General features: G+C 44.7%; 1 protein-coding gene across 1 annotated transcript in view; it reads left to right on the top strand.

The window, feature by feature from the left end:
- The window catches only part of tmc2b (transmembrane channel-like 2b), a 110402-nt gene extending 89643 nt beyond the window's left edge, over positions 1-20759 (top strand). The window contains exons 18-20 of the mRNA XM_070870711.1: positions 2949-3027; positions 14285-14396; positions 20481-20759. Coding sequence (XP_070726812.1) covers positions 2949-3027; positions 14285-14396; positions 20481-20710 — 421 coding nt within the window. The 3' untranslated portion in view covers positions 20711-20759. The remainder of the gene's footprint in view (positions 1-2948; positions 3028-14284; positions 14397-20480) is intronic.
- Positions 20760-21180: the final 421 nt, after the last annotated feature.

Raw genomic sequence — 21180 nt, 5'->3', positions numbered from 1 at the left:
TTAATATAACACCAAATGGTACTATAAGCAGGCCATCAGGGGAGCTGAACTTCTTGCTTTAATGGGTTATAAAAAAATAAATGATGAAGAATTTGTCACCTGTAAGTTTTTGGGCCTGTTTACTGTTGGTGGGAATTTCTTATTTCAGAAATGCAGTCAAATGATTCAAAAGAAATTGATTCAAAAAAAGAGAGAAAGTTAGTGTTAAGATATAAATAAAGGGAGCCAAAATTCCTCAGCCCAAACTGGAGCAAATCAGGTGCAGGAGGCCCCACGGAGGTTATGGGCCCAAGTTTCGGGCCGCGCCTAGAACGGCGAGCCCCGACCTGGATGCCCGTTTTTCGCGCCACAAAGTGCGTCTAAAAAAAACTTACTTATTCTCCGGCTCCCTGCAGGTCCTCTGGAGCTGGGCGCAGCGCAGCACGCGCTGTGGGGGGGCGGAGCCAGGTCCCTGCGCTGAAAACAGTGCTGGGACCTCTGCACAGGCACGCTACAGTGTGCCGAAACTGTGTGGGAGGGGCCTGAAGCACGCAGCCCCTAGCCCTGGCCGAATGGCCTCACTGGGGCTGCGTGGATCAGGCTGCCTCCCACGCCCAGCTCCTGCTTCCTCACGACCGGACCCAACCCGACTTGACTCCCGCTCCCCCCCACCACCTCCCCCCCTGCCGGACCGGACCGGACCCGACCCCCGGACCGAACCCGACCCAACCTCCGCTCCCGACCCCCCACCCCCCCCCCGACCTCCGCTCCCGACCCCCTCCCCCGACCTCCGCCCCAGACCCAATGCCACCTACCTGTAAATCCGGTGCTGGGGGCGGGCCCAGCCCAAAGTCTTGGGCCCGGCCCGTTCAGCCTCCCTCTCCTTTCTTTCTCTCTCTCTCTCTCTCTCTCCCTTCTCTCTCTCTCTCTCTCTCTCTTCTCTCTCTCTCTCCCTTCTCTCTCTCTCTCCCTTCTCTCTCTCCCTTCTCTCTCTCTCTATCTATCTCTCTCTTCCCCCCCCTTCTCTCTCTCTCTTTCTCTCTCTCTCTCTTCCCCTCCTTCTCTCTCTCTCTTTCCCCCCCTTCTCTCTCTCCCCCTTCCCCCCTTCTCTCTCTCCCCCTTCCCCCCTTCTCTCTCTCCCCCTCTCTCCCTTCTCTCTCTCCCCCCTCCCCCCCTTCTCTCTCTCCCCCCTTCTCTCTCTCCCCCTCTTCTCTCTCCCCCCCTTCTCTCTCCCCCCCCTCCCCCCCTTCTCTCTCTCCCCCCTCCCCCCTTCTCTCTCTCCCCCCCTCCCCCTTCTCTCACCCCCCCTTCTCGCTCCCCACTCTCTTCTCTCACCCCCCCCTTCTCGCTCCCCACTCCCTTCTCTCACCCCCTCCCTTCTCTCCCCTCCCTCCCTTCTCTCCCCTCCCTCCCTTCTCCCCCCCTCCCTTCTCCCTGCCCCCCCTCCCCTCCCTTCTCTCTCTCCCTCCATCTGCCCCCCCCTCCACCCCCCACTCCCTCCTCCTCCCCCCTCCTCCTCCCCCCCTCCTTTCCACCCCCTCACCCCCCTCCTCTCCACCCCCTCACACCCCCCTCCTCTCCACCCCCTCACCCCCCCTCCTCTCCACCCCCTCACCCCCCCTCCTTTCCACCCCCCTCCTCCCCCTCCCCTCACTGTCAGAAACACAGACACTGACAGACAGAGAGAGACACACACACACAGACAGACAGAGAGATAGAGACACTGACAGAGACACACTGGGGTGGGGGGGTGGGGGCGGCATCCCAGCACACTGTTGGAGGGCTCCCGGTGCTGCAGTCGGTGAGTAGAAAATGTTTTATTTATTGATTTATTTTTTAAATTTTATTTTTTATTAATTTTTTTTGATTGATTTATTGGTTGATTTATTGATGTATTTATCATTTATTATTGATGATGGCTCTTTATTTGTAAAACTGAAGTGTTTAATGTTTGTAAACTTCCCTTTAAACCCCCCCATTCCCTACGCCTGATTTGTAACCTACGCCTGATTTTCTAAGTGTAGATAAGGTTTTTCTGAGCGTACAAAAATCTACACTTACTCCATTCTAAGTTAGTTTGGAGTATGTTTTCACTGCCTAAACTTTCAAAACGGGCGTAAGTGGCCGGACACGCCCCCTTTTGAAAAAAAAATCTGTCCCAAACTGAAACTGTTCTAACTGACTCGAACTGGAGCAAACTAAATGCCGAGAATTGCAATTTCTAAGATACTCCATTCTAAACCAGTTGCTCCAAAAAAACAGGAGCAACTCAGGCCGAAACTTGGCCCCGATATTTCTGGCACGACTTGGGGATGCCAGGTCTCGACTCAAAACTCTGCTGTGTCCCAGTTGGTGCAGGGGTGTATGACAAGTGGATTTTCCTTCCAAACAAGGCCCCTTGTATCAGATGGGGTGGATCTGAGGGATGAGGATTTCCATGCTGGGCATTTCCTCAGCCCAGCTACTCTACTGCCAAGTAACCTGGTAAACACAGCAACGGCGTCAGTTCAGTGGTGTAAGTGGACCCCCATTATAATTCTGCTTCATGATTCATTTCCACCTCTTTATACAGGGAGCAGATTGGGTTGGAATTTTGGCTCCCTTTATTTATATCTTAACCCTAACTTTCTCTTTTTTTGAATCAATTTCCTTTTCTTTATCTTTTGACCTTTGAATCATTTGACCGCATTTTTGAAATAAGAAATTCCCACCACCAGTAAACAGGCCCAAAAACTTACAGGTGACAAATTTGAAAGTAAAATCTAGACATTTTCCCAAGTAAGTTATGGTTGATCAATATTGGATTGACCCTTTACAAACCTGTCTGAGCAATCATCACCTTAATTGTAGTATTGCATAGCGAATAATAAGCTTTTTGCATAGGTATAAAGTGTATTTTCAACAGAATGAGTTCTCCTTTATCAAGTATTAAGATTTCTGACTACGTTTTAACATGTGTTTAATTGCAGTTTAGCCATATACTACCTCAATGCCACTTCAAAAACATATGAAACAGCAAATCTGGAGCTAAAAAAGAAGATGCAAATGGTAAGTTCATATTGAAAAATACTCATCCTGCAAATACAGTTACTAAGCAAACATGGCAAATGTATAGTTTTCTATATTTATGATTGATATAGAAAAGAACATAAATATTGAAGCCCTGAAATTCCTGGCATCTCGGGATTACAATTTCAGCACAGTAGGAACTGCCGGGCAGGAATGTGGAGCACAAACCGATTACGCCATGTTCCAGCATCAGGAAAATTTTGGCAGATGCTCTGCCATTATGTCATTTTTGGGAGACGGGACGGGTGAAATGCCAAGCTGCCCCCGAAGTCCTATGTACAAGGATGTTAATTGGCCCCGCAATACTGTATAGAAATGGCAATTGATCGGAGAATGATCCATTGTTGAGCAATATTTCCCACAGGCTCGGTGCCTATATAAAGTGTGCGTGGTGTCCTTTTACTTTCATGAAATTGTTGCTCATCTTTTGGAGATTTAAGGGCTAGATCTGATAGCCCCTGAAAACAGATGCCTGGATCGCGATGAACCCAACGTAGGCTGCACGAAAACTAATTTAAATTATTGCAGCATTGAGGCAGTGCTAAATATGCTGTTGAATAGCTGAATGCCTCAGCAGGGGGTCCAAGTTCGTGCAATGCAAGCACCACTTAAAGCTAGCCTGCACATCTTAAAGCCAACCTGCACCCCTTAAAGGGGAGATGCATTCTGGCTGGAGCATGTGCTGGAAGTGGCTGGGGAATAGAGTCTGACCTGCAAGAATGCTGACTAATGGTGCAGTAGGGTTTGCTCCAAGGTTCTCATGCTGCACTGGAGGCCCTGGTGGAGGAGATGGACAGGAGGAGAGAGGTCCTCAATCTATAGAGGGCCAGAAGCCCTCCAGTCGATCTATGCGAAGGCAGTGGGATCAGGTAGCCATGGCAGTCAATGTCTGGTCAAGGACCTGCATGCAGTGCTGCAAAAAGTTCAGTGACCTCACGAGTGGTCAAGGTCAGTGAATTCATCTTCAAATGCCATATCCTACCAGCTGCATCACTAGCCTCACACACTGCTGAATACACCACACCCCTATCTCTCACCCACCAGCAATCTCTATCAAACAGACTCATACCTCACATTCATAGCATCACCTCACCCTCACACATTTAGCTGCAAGCCTCACACCCACATCTCAAACTTTCACACACTGCGATCTATTCAACAATGACAGGCAAATCAACCAAACACATTGCACCACACTCACTGACACACTTCCCTCTCTCTTGCAAGACAAGTTGGCGCATAACTGACAGCAACAGGAGCTAACCAGCAGGGGACAGGCACGGCTGCATGACCTTACCCTAATGGAAGGGACAGTGGTCGCCATTAATGGAACGGCCATTGCTGAGCCCGTGGCCAGCGGCGATGGCTGAAACAATCAAAGACGGTGGTATCCTCACACCTAATCCTCCTTCTCACATCCCACTTCCCCCTCACCTCACATTATCATTTGATTTACAAGCTGCAGATGGTGTAAGTATGCACCTCTTGCTTTCTCCCCACCCCGCCCCCCTGCATCACAGTCCTACCCGTATGCCTTTCTCCTTTAAGATGCTCAAGAACTGTAACCTGGCCAGGCAGTGGTGGAACAGCAAGAACTGAAAGAGAAAGAAGGCAGTGATAATGAAGACGCGGTACTATCACTCGATTTCACTCTGGCAGCCACCAGCTCAGATACTGACATGCCATGTACTTTAGTGAATAGCATAGAACTGGTGAGACACTGAGCATGCATGGCCTACATCCAGGGCAGGGGGCAAGGGTAGTGCAGTTGTTAGCTCTCTGGAGAGCGAGGTTACACACGAGTTCTGGTGCAGAGCAATCAGATGAGCACTTTGATCAGGCAGCCTACAGAGGAAGGCTAATGTGTATGCACACTGAAATGTTTGGTGCATTGGCAGGCCTGCCAGAAAGCCTGTCATAATGTAAAGGAGAATGGAAGAATCTTCGCACCAACTTAGCACAGAGCTTTGCACAAAGCTTGAAACCCATCCTTTCCAGCATGGAAGTGATGGCCAACTCCATTAGCATGCTTGCAGACCCAACCACAATGCAGCTTCTAATGGCTTAATGTCGCCGCTTATATTGCAGCACAAGCAGAAGCCATCCAAGGTCTGGGTGCTGCGATTAGTTGACATTTGTATGCAATCTGGCCTGATTTCATTTACAAATTTGGTTTGGAATGTTCATTTCATTTTGGTTTTTATTTTTGCATTGTGGCCAAGCAGATGCTGCGATTGTCAGTGATCGAGGGGATGGTAAGGTGTGGAACTGTTGGTGAATTTGGAATTGGGGTTGTATTTACTGGTATTGCAGTGGGATGAGTTGGTCATGGACAGCCAGGCCAGAAAGGGGCTGTCTGGGTTTCCTCCCCGCTTTCTCCTCCTCCTCCCTTCCTCTTGCTCCTCCTCCTTCCTCAACCTCTTCCTCTTGCTCCTCCTCCTGCTCCTCTTCTTCCTCCTCCTCCTGCTCCTCAGCTGCTCGCCGTACCCTCACGATGGCGCGATTGTGGAGCATGCAGCAGACTACCGCAAATCTCGACACCCACTCTGCCGAGTACTGCAGGGCTCCGAGCCGTCAAGACAGCGGAAGCATTGTTTCAGCATATCAATAATCTGTTCGATGATATTTCATGTGATAACATGGCTTCCATTGTATGAATGTTGGCCACGTGTGTGTGGTGTGTGTGTGTGTGTGTGTGTGATGTGTGTGTGGTGTGTGTGTGTCTGTGTGTGTGTGTGTGGTGTGTGTGTGTGTGTGTCTGTGGTGTGTGTGTGTATGTGTGGTGTGTGTGTGTGGTGTGTGTGTGTGTGGTGTGTGTGTGTGTGTGTGGTGTGTGTGTGTGTGGTGTGTGCTGTGTGTGCGGGGTGTGTGTGGTGTGTGTGTGTGTGGTGTGTGTGTGTGTGTTGTGTGTGTGTGGTGTGTGTGTGTGGTGTGTGTGTGTGTGTGTGTGGTGTGTGTGGTGTGTGTGTGTGTGGTGTGTGGTATGTGTGGTGTGTGGTGTGTGTGTGGTGTGTGGTGTGTGTGTGGTGTGTGGTGTGTGTGTGTGTGTGGTGTGTGTGTGTACATGAGCCATGTTGTTAAAGTATAATCCATGTCTCCCAGAAGCCACCCTCTGGTTTGTTGTGGTGGCTCAATGCTGCTGGGACAGCAGACTGCCGCAGAATGAAGGCGTCATGACGACTGTCAGGATAGCGAATATTCATCCGCATGATACACTGAGTATAATCACACACCAGCTGGACATGAAGGGGATGGAATTCCTTTACAGTTGAGGAACATCACGGAGTTGACATGTGGTGCCCGCAAAGCAATGTGTGTACAGTCAATGTCACCCTGCACCACGGGACAGCCTCGTTTGCTCGCTCTCCCTGCTGCTCTCTGGCAATGGAGAAGGAAATGTATTCAGCTGACTTGGAATACAGAGCCTCAGTTACCTCTCTTATGCAACAGTGCATGCCAAACTGGGAGATGTTGCAAATATCTCCTGCTTCAGCCTGGAAGGAGCCGGATGCAAGAATGCATAGCCACCGTGACGTTCCCAGCCACTGACGAAGCAATCCTCGGCCTGCGTGGAGTTTGCAGTTGTGGCTGTCACAGGTGGCAGATTTCAGTGAACACGTCCCTGGTGAAGTGCAAACGTCTGACGCACTGTTCCTCGCTGAGGTTCAGGTAGGAGTATTACTCCTTGTACAAACTGTGCGGTTAGGGCCTCCTGCTGAGAGCCCTTCTCCCCCTCCTCCCTCTTCCCGCTGCTTGTCCTGCTCTGTTTCACCTCTGCTCATCCTCCCTGTCATGTTGTAGGCCAAGTGGAATGCCTACTCGTGCAGCCATGTCTTAGAGCAAGTGGTCTGTGCAGAATCCTTGAAGTCAGGACAAGGTCCTTCAGAACCTGCACAGCACTCCCTGTAGACTTTTGCAACTCGAAATAACCATACAAGCCACGAACTCAGCAACAGAGAAATCAATCAGCAAGTAACCTGCAAGTAGTTGATGACCCTTTTAAATATCACTGGTGGGAGGGGGAGGGAGAAAGGGGTCCTTTCTGCTGCTGAATGTGTGTTCAGCTGTGCGAGCTTAAGAGAGGGCATTAGCTGGAGTGTTGGGCTCCAAAATGACAGCGCTGGCATCACATCAGTGTTGCATGCTGATTGAAATCATGATCTGCCTACTCTGCATACTTCCAGCACTGCTCCCTGTGCCCGTGCTAATGCCCTACCCAAAAAGGCATCTGCACGACCTACATCAGAAGTGTGTGTGCGCACTGCAAATGCCATTTTGGAACTAAAACGACACTGGTCGCATCCAAACAACGGGTGCTATGGAGCCAAATTTTGCAGCCTTAAGTTACAAGACATTCACAAGCTCTGAGATTTAATGACGAGATAGAGATCGTTGTGGTGCATGTGAGGGGATGCAGGTAGTTCCTCTTGCTCTTGGATGGCAGGAGGATGATAAAACAAACTTTGCAACAGGTTTGGAGAGAGGTGGCTGACAGTGTTGACACAGGACATCGATGAAATGCCACAAGCGGTTCAATGACCTGACCCGAGCAGCAAACGTAAAAATTGTGTCTTGCAATCTTTATTTCTCTGCCGTTTACCTTGTCATAGCACTTCCACCCCCGAGCACTCCAAACCTTCCCTCCCCAACTCTATATGCTCCTCCACCAATCACAAAGGGACACTGCATCGATCTTCCTTCCAATCACACATTCACTTGCTGCTGCTGCCCTGCTTTTCATGTAATAGTAATTGAAAAACATCTGACTCTTCTGCTAACTACTTTCACATTTCACACTGGAGCAACTTTCTTGCAACTGGCCACCTCCTGCTCACAACTGCTTCTTTCTCTCAGCATGCACATTATATGAAGTTGCATCACACATCTGCACAACCCTTTACAAGTACCACACACTAACTCACACCCAGTCAATTTTTTTCAGGGGAATTTGGCTCACAACAACTGGAAGTGCACCAAAACTGGGAGGAGAGCGAGCCGCTATCCAGGCCCTGATCCAGATGGAGGAAGCAGTGGACATCATTTGAGCAGACAGCTTGAGGAGTATTGGTGGTGGGAAGTCTGAAGGCCATGGGCAGCAGAGTGTTTGCCTATCACACTTATCTTTGCTCTTTTCTCAAGCACTCACACATACAGGTAACTTAGCAATCTGATTCTATATAGCACTACCACTCATCTGCTACTGCCTAACCTTTCCATGCCATGCTGACCCTTGTCTCTCCCCTTTTTCTAGGTCCACCCCATGATTCAGACCATAATAGGCATAACTCAGAATGGAACAAATCTCCCGAAGAAGCACCAACACTCACTCCACCCCTCCCAAGTACCAGCACAGAAATTGGCACCTTTGGATAGTGAGTTTAAAAGCACATGGACAATCATGGAGTACCCTCAAACAATGCCTGCTATCATGCCAGAAAGCCAGCTGAGCCAGACTGCCCTGGCAGAGGTTGAGATGCTGTAATCTGCAGCTGGAACTTCATGGCCCCGAGCTCTTGCAGGTCACTGACCACAAGCATCTAAAGGGCCCTCATTTGACCATCAATAGCCTTCTACCACCCATGCTGAAATGACTGGGGGAGCACCTTGTAGGAGCAAAATAATAGCCAAAAAAATTAATTAAGCAAAGTTTTACGGGCTACCAGATGGGTGAAAATATTATTTGATGGTGGTTATGTCAGGCGTTAAAATATCACAGCATTATAAATTGTGACTTTGCAGTGTGGTCCTGTAGTAGCTGCTGAGTTTTTAAAAGAAAGAAAGACTTACATTTATATAGCGCCTTTCACGACCACCGGATGTCACAAAGCGCTTTACAGCCAATGAAGTACTTTTAGAGTGTAGTCACTAGTGTAATGTATTGTCAGGTGTGATATATATTAATGTTTGGAAATACTTTATAGGTAGCTAAAGATGGGAGAAATAGTGTTCAGGACTGTGAATGTGGAGGTTGGGGGGAAATGAGAGTTCAGCTGAAGCAATTGTCCATTAACGGTTGCCAAAGAGCTCTGGTAGCTGTCTGATGTTGTTGCACTCCTGCTTCTGTTCCAACCTTGCCATCGTTGGGATCTTCCTCATCTGATGGTGGATCTTACTGAGCTGTTGTGCCACAAGCAGCACACAACCACAATGCAGGATACTCTGTGAGCTATACAGCAGAAAACCACAGACAAATCCAAGCGGTGGAATCATTGTTTGATCTGAGCGATGATGGATCTAGTGGCACCGTGTTTCAAGTTACACTTCTGCTTAACTGGTGAGCGTGGGTTTTGTAGAAGTGTCTTGAGCCAGGTGTAGCCTTGTCCCCAAGCAGCCAGCCTCTGACTTGGTGTGCTGGGTGAATGAGTGGGGTGATGGAGGACTGCCACAGTATGTAAGCATTATGAAGCTACCAGGAAAGCAGACTCAGACCTGCATGATATACTGGCAGTGATCACTCACCAGCTGACCATGAAGGTGGCCACATGGATACAGTCAATCACAGCCTGAACTTGGGGGGGAAACCTACTGTAGTGGTGAACCCTATAGCCCTTTCATACTGGTTTCTGGAAGTTTTGGTGTGAATGGACATGCAATGTTAAAATCAGCGGTATTTAATCACTGCTTCTGTTTTAGCAGCTAAAGGTATGTTGCATTTAACATTGCTAACCTCTACCACCCACAGGCATAACTGATAAGTCAAGTAAATGTTGACACTTTTAAAATAGATTTTGTCATAGACAGAGCTTGACATTGGAATTTTCACTGCTTTTTAAACTGGAATACTGTCACCCACTCATTAATTTGAATAAATAATAGATTTGTGTCTCAAACTTTATCAGAATTTCAATAACACATTGTCCTAGAAATTTGTTATCCTCTGAAAATGGGCATGGGGATCACGATGCGCGATCAACCCATGCCCGTTCAGATGACTGCAGGCAGCGCGCAAACTTTGTGCTGCCTGCTCATTTTCATGATCGCGCCATTTAGCGCAGCGCTGAACACTCTGCTGAGTGGCTAGCACCACCTAAACCTTGCCTGCACTACTTAAAGGCAATCCTCACCTCTTAAAGTGGAGGTGAAATCTGCCTGCAGCAGCTCATTGAACTCATTGGGGAAGATAGTGGTTGGAGGAGAGAAGAAAAATGCTAGATTCTCTGATGCTGCATTGGAGGCCTTAGTGCAGGTGGTCAACTCAAAGAGAAAAGTGCTGTTCCCACAGGGGGGCCCTCCAGGCAATAGTGTAAAGTCCAATGAGAGCTGGGAGTCACTGTGGTGAATGCCAGTAGTTTAGCCCCGAGGATATGGAGGCAGTGCAGGAAGAAGCTTAATGACCTCACACGAGTGGTCAAGGTCAGTAAATTCATCTTCAAATGCCACATCCCACTATCTGCATCACTAGCTTCATACACTGCTCAGTACACCACAGCCCCATCACTTACCTACCAACAATCTCTATCAAACATTTCTCGTACCTTCCGTTCATAGCTTCACCTCACCCTAACACACTTACCACTGCTGCAAGCCTCACACCCACATCTCACAGCTTGCACACGCCATCAGCTATTCAACCATGACAGGCACATCACCCAAACAAATTGCACCACACTCACTGACACACTTCCTATTCTTTTGCAGGAAAAGGTGGCTTACAACTGGTGCCAGCAGGACCCAACAGGCAGGGGACAGGTGTGCCTGCATGTCCTGATCCAATAGAGGAGGCAGTGCTGGCCATTATTGGGAGGGGCATCACTGATGGTGTGGCAAGGCTGAAAAAATACAAGAAGCCGGTATCCTCATGTAATCCTCCTTCTCACACCCCACTTTCCCCTCAGCGCACAATCTCTTCTCATTTACGAGCTGCACATGGTGAAAGCATGCACCTCTTCCTTTCCCCTCTCCCTTCACCATAACCCTACCCTTGTGCCTTCCTCATTTCAGAGACCAAAAAAATCCAATCTGCCCAGCCAGTGGTTCAAAAAAGAGGGAGAGGAGAGTAATGATAAAGAAGAAACGTCACTCGATCTGATCCTCGCAGCCACCAGCTAAGATACTGGCACTGCTCGGGGTTTAGAGGATAGCTTAAAGGCGAGGTCTGCATGTGGTGAGTCACTGGGCCCTCGTGAGCTTCAGCCAGTTTCCAGCTCCCCGGTTATGCTGCAGAGGACTCAGCTGAGGACGTTGATGGGTTAGCCTACAGAGGAATGCTGATGGGTATGCACAACAAAATGCTTGGTGTGTTGGCAGGCCTGCCAGAAAGCTTGAACACAATGTTAAGGAGCATGGAGGCATCCAGCACCAACCTTGCTCAGGGCTTTGTGCTGAGCTCGACCCTCATGATTTCCAGCATGGAAGTGATGGACAACTCTATAAGTGCATGACTGGGAGCAAGTGATCTGACCAGAACCCTTGAAGTCAGAATCAAGGCCTTCTCTACTTGCAGCACCATTCTCTGTCACCTCACCAACTTTGAATAACTCTGAAAGGATCCAAACACTTCCACAAACTTACACAGAGTGAGTAGAAATTAATCAGCAACTAACCTTATAGTGGTTGCTGATCCCCTAAAATAGTGCCAGGAGAGGGTCCTTGCTGCTACTGAATGTATATTCAGCTGTGCGAGGTTAACACAGGGCCTTAGCTCAAGTGTTGAGGAAAATAGCTGCGCTGGCATCAAATCAGCATTACATGCTGATTAACATCACGATCTGCCTACTCCACATGTGTCTGGCACAACTCCCAGTGCCGACACTAACCTCCTATCCAAGATGGTGTCCGGCACTGCACGAACCAAAAGTGCATTCACAAGGCGCGTCATAAAATGGCATCCATAGCCCTGAAAAATGGAGCGCTACTGAGCCGAATTTCTAGCCCAAAGAACTCTGCTGCTTGAATGAATTAGATGTTGCATAGAATGCGTGCCATCACAGTAAGAACACAGCAGTGGTGCAACGTGATTTCACTTTACACGGATAGTTATCACCCCAAAGTCAGGACCCAAATAGACACTGAAGCAAAGCGGAGTGAGACTTCTTCCTGAACGAAGAAATCTTATCCTGCTTTGCTTTGGAGTTCATTTGTTCCATCAACAAATTTTGAGCTACATACGATTAAAGCTGATGTGAATATAAGAAATAGGAGCAGGAGTAGGCCATCTGGCCCTCGAGCCTGCTCCGCCAATTAATAAGACCATGGCTGATCTGATCATGGACTCACCTTCACTGTTGCCGGATTGCTTTCCAGCAATACTAATATTTGTATAACATTCTCCCATATGAACTAGTAAAATAAATTCAGATATTTCTTTGGGCCTAATCATGTGGCTAAAAATACAATCGAAGCTTGACTGCCATAATGCCATGGGCTAGAAATTGCCCAGCCTTGCGCCGTTTTTTCGGCGATATTTTACCTTTTTTGACAGAAAAAGGCGTTCACCTATATTGGCAAAGTGTGCGCCGGCGGTTTTGAAATACCACTGAAAAGCAGACTGCAATTGTGCAAGACGAACAAAAGCAATATCGCTTTAAATTGGCTCATCGGTGCACCCGTATTCTGGGTGAAAGAAACATCAGAGAAAAGCCTGCGTTGCAGCCCCAGAAACAGCGGTAAGTATGAAGACCTGCAAAAATGGTAAGTTAAAGTTGTTATTTTTTCATTCTTTTTCAGCGATTTGCTAGATAAATGTCTTGTGAATGTTTTGTGATTTTCTTTTTTGTTTTTTGCTTTTTTGTGTTTCCCCCCCTCCCAAGGCCTGTCTTTTAGCGTTAATTGGCCTCGGACGAAAGTTGGCGAGGACCGCAGTTTCCACCATGAATTCTCATGCAACGCTAATTTTTACAGTGGGGCGCATTTTTTGCCAATTTTAAACCTTTCAAAAATAGCGGTATTTGTAATGGTATTTTTGGTGAAAAATGGCGACAAAATACTGCTATCACCAAAGGACTAATTTCTAGCCCTCTGTTGGCTAAGATACCTTCCTGGCAAAACTGAAAATTGTAAGGCAAACGTAGAAGTTAATAAATTACGATTATTTCACATTCTGCAGTGTTTTCCAACACAATAACATTACTTGTATTTACTCTGTATAGTCACCAGAGGGCTCATCCCCTGGAGTCCCAAGAGATACCATAATCCCTTGGGAGCACAGGTATTTAAGGAGGCTTCATAGGTTGGAGAGGCACTCTGGAGACCTGCAATAAAAGACTAGGATCACACTTTACTTTGAGCTCACAGTGTTCAGTCTGACTCTTTCTCCATACACAACAATAACAATGTCATAGTCTCTTGCTATGCGGTGAGGAAAGGCTGGTGGAGGACCTTTGTCTTACAGATGTTTAGCGTAAGGCCCATGCTTTTGTACGCCTCAGTAATTACGTCGACTATGTCCTGGAGTTCAGCCTCTGTATGTGTGCAGACGCAGGCGTCATCCACGTACTGTAGCTTGACGACAGAGGTTGGGGTGGTCTTGGGCCTGACCTGGATGGCAAAGGTTGAACAGCTTCCCACTGGTTCTGTAGTTTAGTTCCACTCCAGCGGGGAGCTTGTTGACTGTGAGGTGGAGCATGGCAGCGAGGAAGATTGAGAAGAGGGTTGTGGCGATGACGCAGCCCTGTTTTACCCCGGTCCGGATGTGGATTGGGTCTGTAATGGATCCATTGATAAGGATCATGGCCTGCATGTCGTCGTGGAGCAGGCGGAGGATGGTGACGACCAGGCCAACATCCCCAGCATTGAAGCACTGACCACACTGATCAGCTCCGCTGAGCAGGCCACATTGTTCGCATGCCAGACACAAGACTCTCAAAGCAAGCGTTCTACACGGAACTCCTTCACGGCAAACGAGCCAAAGGTGGGCAGAGGAAACGTTACAAGGACACCCTCAAAGCCTCCCTGATAAAGTGCAACATCCCCACTGACACCTGGGAGTCGCTGAGAGCATGCAGAAATCAAGCACAGGCTGCGGAAAGAGTGTGCGGCAAACCTGTCCCACCCACCCCTTCCCTCAACTATCTGTTCCACCTGTGACAGGGACTGTGGTTCTCGTATTGGACTGTACAGCCACCTAAGAACTCATTTTAAGAGTGGAAGCAAGTCTTCCTCGATCCCGAGGGAATGCCTATGATGATGATGATGAATCTCTTACATTCCTACAAACTCCAGATTGTGTGTATTCTATAAATATATTTATATCTTGCAATGAGGTGTTATTAAATACAGTCTGATTCCTTTATTAAAGCAACGTGAGGAACAAAAGAACAGAAGGAACAATAAAAATACTGTCAACCCTATGTTGCAAGATTTGGAAGACCTTTTACCAAGTAATGCGAATGCTAGAAAATCGGAATCAGGTGAGAGCTTTATTCTTACAAGCTTCTTTTTCTGTATGTGTTGTCAAATTTTGATAAAATTAGATATCTAGAAAAGACACTCTCGTTTAAATCTTTATTCAGCAATTATACAAATATTTGCATGATGTAATTTGAATTTTTACTAGTAAAATGACTGCACAGTGTAAATAAAAGCTTAAATCAGCTTGGGGACATAGCACAACATAAATGTTTTGTCGTATTACGTTGGGTTTTGTATTTCGCAGTTTTAGCCATTGACTGTCTTTGAAAGCTCTAGAGCAATAGTGCATTAATGAAGTGTAACAGTTCAAATTTAGAGCTGTATTTACCTCTTTCCATTGCAAGAGCAAATTTGCGAGCAGTGTCTGTTTTTTGCCATGGTGTATGCAAGATGTGGGTAGAAATTGCATGATACTTTGAGCTCTGATGGTGGGAAATCTGGCGGCGGGTTGTTGGAAAACAGGGCAGAATCTGGATCTGCCAGGTTTTTGCCTCATTCTCAAATCCAATGTGGTGTGGGATGTGGTAAGCTTCTTCTGCCTGTTCCACTTGCATCTAGCAACAGTTTGGGACCATGCCTATAGTTATGCCTGGATTACCACCTTGTTAAGCTCAGTGGTACCTATATTTGGTTATAGCAGGCACTGGATCTTTATGGGCCGAATGTGGGTCCCACTACTGAGAAACTGAATGGTAATCACTCCCAGAAGGAATGATTACTAGGCCAGACCAGGCCTTCTATCCTAGGAAATAATATGAAAAATTATTTTGTCTACCTTATTCACCAGCCCAATCTAGCTTCTGGTTGCCCTTTTGGAATGGCACGGGGACAAGTACCTCTATTGTGCTGCCTCTATTATTTAAGTGACTCAGGATTTGAATCGCGGTCATGGTGGAATGAAAGCAGGGGACTGAGGTTCTTTAAGTTTTCAGCACATAGCCCATGATGCTGGCAAAAACACTAATGTTGCAGTCATTAAAGTACTAGATATCACCGAGTAGCTTTATTATTGTAATAAACCTATACAAATAAAATGGACAATTATCCATTAAAAACAAATTACTTCTGTTTCCCATTGCTTTAGCTGTTCTCTCCATTCTTGACATTCTATTTTTTATAATTCATATCAAATATGTCTTCTTCCATCTATTTTATACTTATTGTCCATTTAAAATAAGACACTTGTCTGCCTTCTAGGTCTCAATATCAATTTGCAAAGTGGACACCACATCAAAAAAATCACATGTGACCCTAAAGGTTTTTTAATCCATGCAAGGCCTTTACATTTAAGGGATGACATAATTTCATCCATAAGATAATCAGATTAACTTTCGACATAATTTATCAGCACCAAGTGACTGAGCGCAACAAATAGACATGTTCCTATCGGGGGTTTCTGGTAAACCAAACTGTTTACCAGTGCCCATGATCAGGTCACATTAGACTTTCAACAGTAGCGGCAGTCATCCAACTACTGCTTCAGAACAAAAGAAAATGCAAAATATGCAGAGTGGTCCACCAAGAGAAAACATGAACAGAACACAATAACGTTTTTTTCTGCCTTATGGAAATAAAATTGTTTTCTATTTGTTTGAGTTTCAGGTAAAAATATTGAATATTTCCAACACATTCAAATATGTTATGGATTAATACTATCCTCTTTCACCTTTCCTGCCTCTCTTGTTTGTGCTTCTCAACAAATTAATAAAGTTCTGTCAGTTCCCTATAGTTCTGCCTAGTTACCCATTGCAGAAATTTTGAAACTAATTTCAACCAGTTTGAGGCTACAGTTATATTGCACTACCATCAATAATGTTTTGGGAATGCAGACAGGAGTGTTTATACTCTGTCTATGTTGAAGAGATTCTGCAATAAGTTTATAAAATGTCCAGGCTTTACACAGCACTAAACTTTAAAGGGAGATTTTCCTTCTTGTTGTGCCTGAGGAATGTTAAGGTCAATTGGTACCCTTTGTCAGAACTAGAGTGCACATGCTGCACATCCAAACATTAACTTGCCTTTCTATGCATTCCCAGCATTTTCTGTTTTTTTTTCAATTAAAAAAAAAAATTATTGTAATTTGTAAACACTGGTGCCATGGATTAACTGGGCCTTTATACATTGGAGTCTAGGAGGATGAGAGAGGATCTCATAGAAACATATAAGATTCTGATGGGATAGGACAGGTTAGATGCAGGAAGAATGTTCCCGATGTTGGGGAAGTCCAGAACCAGGGGACACAGTCTTAGGATAAGGGGTAGGCCATTTAGGACCGAGATGAGGAGAAACTTCTTCACTCAGAGAGTTGTTAACCTGTGGAATACCCTGTCGCAGAGAGTTGTTGATGCCAGTTCATTGGATATATTCAAGAGGGAGTTAGATATGGCCCTTACGGCTAAGGGGATCAAGGAGTATGGAGAGAAAGCAGGAAAGGGGTACTAAGGGAATGATCAGCCATGATCTTATTGAATGGTGGTGCAGGTTCGAAGGACCGAATGGCCTACTCCTGCACCTATTTTCTATGTTTGTATGTTTCTATGTAACATACTTTCTTTTTGCCTTTGGGACCAAAGTTCAAATCCAGGCCAAACTGATGAGACAGAATTCTACTCTGTCCACTGGTTGTAAAGGCTTTGTGTGATATAAATGTTAGTTTCAGACATTGTCAGGTAGTGGGGACTCATAACACAACATAAACTTGACATGATTGACACAAATTGACAATTTCCTCCTGAGGATGTTTGGTTAACACTTACATCTTCCCTGTGCAATATGTGACTCAAGAGTGCTTGACATTGACTTAAAGTGTCAAAAGTAGAAAAGTATTCCATTCCCTAACACTGACATCTCTCTCTTTGGTGACCAGAAATGTATAAATTTAGAAGAAAAATAGACAGTCAAGTTTCAGAAAAGTTTTCTTTGTGTTGTTGCAAGATAAAAATTCATGCAACCATCCATGGTTAACTAAGGAAGTAAAGGATGGTATCAAATTGAAAAAAGTGACTTACCAAGTTGTCAAGATTAAGGGGAGACCAGAGGATTGAAATTTTTTTTTTAAATCACCAAAGTACGACTAAAAAAAATTAAAGAGAGGGAAGATGAGAGTAAACTAGCAAGAAATATAAGAACAAATAGTATGAGCTTCTGCAGCTGTATATAAAAAGGAAGCGAGTGGCTAAAGTAAACATTGGTCCCTTAGAGGATGAGACTAGGGAATTAATAATGGGGAACAGGGAAATGGCGAAGACTTTGAACAAATATTTTGTATCGGGCTTCACAATAGAAGACACTCAAAACTTCCCAGTAATAGATAATCAAGGGGCTATATGGAGGGAGGAACTTAAAACAATCACTATCACTAAAGAAAAAGTACTTGCTAAAATAATGGGACTAAAGGTGGACAAGTCCCCTGGACCTGATGGCCTGCATCCTAGGGTCTTAAAAGAAGTGGCTGCAGAGATAGTGGATGCATTGGTTGTAATTACCAAAATTCCCTGGATTCTGGAGAGGTCCCAGCAGATTGGAAAACCGCAAATGTAATGCCCCTATTTAAAAAAGGAGAGAGACAGAAAGCAGGAAACTATAAACTAGTTAGCCTAACATCTGTTCTTGGTAAAATGCTGGAATCGATTATTAAGGAAGCAGTAGCAGGACATTTGGAAAGCATAATACAGTTAAGCAGAGTCAGCATGGTTTTATGAAAGGGAAATCATGTTTGACAAATTTGCTGGAGTTCTTTGAGGATGTAACGAGTAGGATGGATAAGTGGAAACTAGTGGATGTGGTGTATTTGGATTTCCAGAAGGCATTCAATAAGGTGTCACATAAAAAGGTTACTGCACAAGATAAGAGCTCACGGGTTTTGGGGGTAATATATTAGCATGGATAGTGGATCAGCTAACTAACAGAAAACAGAGAGTGGGGATAAATGGGACATTTTCTGATTGGCAAATGGTAACTAGTGGGGTGCCACAGGGATCGGTACTGGGGCCCCAACTATTTATAATCTATATTAATGACTTGGATGAAGGGACCGAGTGTAATGTAGCCAAGTTTGCTGATGATACAAAGATGGGTGGGAAAGCAAGTTGTGAGGAGGACACAATAAATCTGCAACGCTATATAGACAGGCTAAGTGAGTGGGCAAATATTTGGTAGATGGAGTATAATGTCGGAAAATGTGAGGTTGTTCACTTTGGCAGAAATAATAGAAAAGCAAATTATAATTTAAATGGAGAAAAAATGCAAAGTGCTGCAGTACAGAGGGACCTGGGGGTCCTTGTGCATGAAACACAATGTGAGTAGGCAGGTACAGCAAGTAATCAGGAAGGCAAATGGAATGTTGGCCTTTATTGCAAGGGGGATAGAGTATAAAAGCAGAGAAGTCCTACAGCGGTACAGGGTATTGGTGAGGCCACACCTAGAGTACTGTACAGTTTTAGTCTTATTTAAGGAAGAATATACTTGCATTGGAGGCAGTTCTTAAAACGTTCACTAGGTTGATTCCGGAAATGCAGGGTTTGACATGAAGAAAGGTTGAGCAGGTTGGGCCTACACTCATTGGAGTTTAGAAGAATGAGAGGTGATCTTATTGAAACGAATAAGATACTGAGGGGGCTCGACAAGGTAGATGCAGAGAGGATGTTTCCCCTCGTGGGGAATCTAGAACTAGGGGGCATAGTTTAAGAATAAGGGGTCACCCATTTAGAACTGAGATGAGGAGAAATTTTGTCTCTTGAGTCGTAACTCTCTGGAATTCTCTGCCCCAGAGAGTTGTGGAGACTGGGTCATTGAATATATTTAACGTGGAGATAGACAGACCTTTGAGCGATATGGGAGTCAAGAGTTATGGGGAGCGGGCAGGGAAGTAGAGCTGAGGCCAAGATCAGATCAGCCATGATCTTATTATATGGCAGAGCAGGCACAAGGGACCAAAAGGCCTACTCCTGCTCCAACTTCTTGTTTTTTTGTTATAAAATAATAAAATATGAAATTGCAGTGTTATACAAAATGTAATATGACTCTTGTTGATATTTTGATTAATGCACGCCTCCTAATTTTTGGCGTCAATACAAAATTAACCACCCAGGTTATTACATAATCTAAGCTGCAGTTTGAGCAACTTAAAAACCAGAAGCTTGGAAAATATATAGGAATATAACAGGAATTTCACAATTACCAACCCCAGCAGCCAACCTCTGAAGATCTGCTTAAGTAGATTCAGATCCTGGTGCTAGTATTCTACCAGTGACATGACTATAATCATACCATAAATTGCAATCCGTATAAAAAGAGTACAGTAGCAGTCAAAAGACAATCTTTAGCAATGAAGAACATAAGTATGATAGAAACCTAAAAAGTCCATTCAGTTTATCTAGTTCTGTCCAACTATAGTCCATCCATTGGATATGCTGTCAATAAATGCCAAAAAAACAACATTGTACTATGTTTAATTTTACAAAATGCAGCGTAAACATGGCCATTGGAGGACTATCAGTATTTGTCTAAACATGTAATTGTTCCACACATAGTTTAAACAAAAATTTAGCAGGTGAAAATGGGTTGACTACAGAACCATCACACCAATGTTATATAGTACCCATTTACGATGCCGTTTGATGCAACTATGCAGTTAAAAATGAAAAGGTTATTCGGGAGGGGAATGAACAGAGAACGGATAGATAAGTGAACTCTTCTATTAATATAAAATGACTGGAGTAGATTTCCCTTTTAAGGAGCCTTGATGTTATTGTGAATGAACAAATTTCATGTTCTCTTCTAACAGTAACATAAATTGAGCATTATTAGTTTTCTAGTAGAATCAAGGTTAGAGTTGAGAGCAACTTATAGCATGCATGAAAATAATAATAGTTGACTCAATTAAATCCAAATTCTATCAATTTTAACAATCATAGATTCAGGAACCTTCACCAAAATTGTGAATATGTGTTTACATTTATTTATTGAAAGTCTATTTTAACCAACAAGTTTTCACAATTTTATTTCATTCAGGTTTTTTTAATAATTAATTCATTAAATTCTATTTGAGATAAAAGCATATTTATTTTCTTTTATGTTTACAGGGCAAAACACAAATAAAAAAGTGGTTGAGAAACAACCCACTGTCACCAATGGAGCGACAAGAGCTCATGGACAACATGGAAAAGAAATGATGCTGGCACCACCTACTCCGCGAACGGTAGTAACAAAACCACCTAACCCAAGGCAAACATCACGCCCACCAGGACAACCGAGATCTGGACCTCCAGGTCCACGCCCACGTGGACCTGCGCCCGGTCAACCAAGACGTTGAGCTTTGAGAGGAAAATGTACACATCTCTCAAATGTACTTTGAGCTGTCAGTATGGGATTATTGTTACAAAAGTCTTGTCAAACATAGGCTTCTTTTTGGTCAACTTTTTACGCAACTGTAAAATTATTTCACCCATCACCAACAAATTTGCCATTTTTTATAAGAAGCAAAAATAATTTAAATGTAATAGTCTAAAATTGATTACTTTTTTCTTAAACATTGAGGTTTCTTACTAAATTTGTTTGAAATCATTATCCTTTATATTCATTTTGGTACTAGTTTTGAAGCAAACCTAATGTAGACAATTCTGACGTAAATGAATTATAAGTACATTAATTGCTTTGAGATATTGAAATTGGTTCTGTATTCATGATCATTAAGAATGTCATAAATTTAAGTGTGAAGTTATTGATGGGAGTTTTGGTCTGTGTATTTCTTTAATAGTGATTTATCTCTTTTAAATGCAGGTG

The sequence above is a fragment of the Pristiophorus japonicus genome, chromosome 1 (assembly GCF_044704955.1).
Source record: "Pristiophorus japonicus isolate sPriJap1 chromosome 1, sPriJap1.hap1, whole genome shotgun sequence".
In the NCBI taxonomy this organism is placed as follows: Eukaryota; Metazoa; Chordata; class Chondrichthyes; family Pristiophoridae; genus Pristiophorus; species Pristiophorus japonicus.
This window is presented reverse-complemented; position numbering and strand designations above follow the sequence as displayed.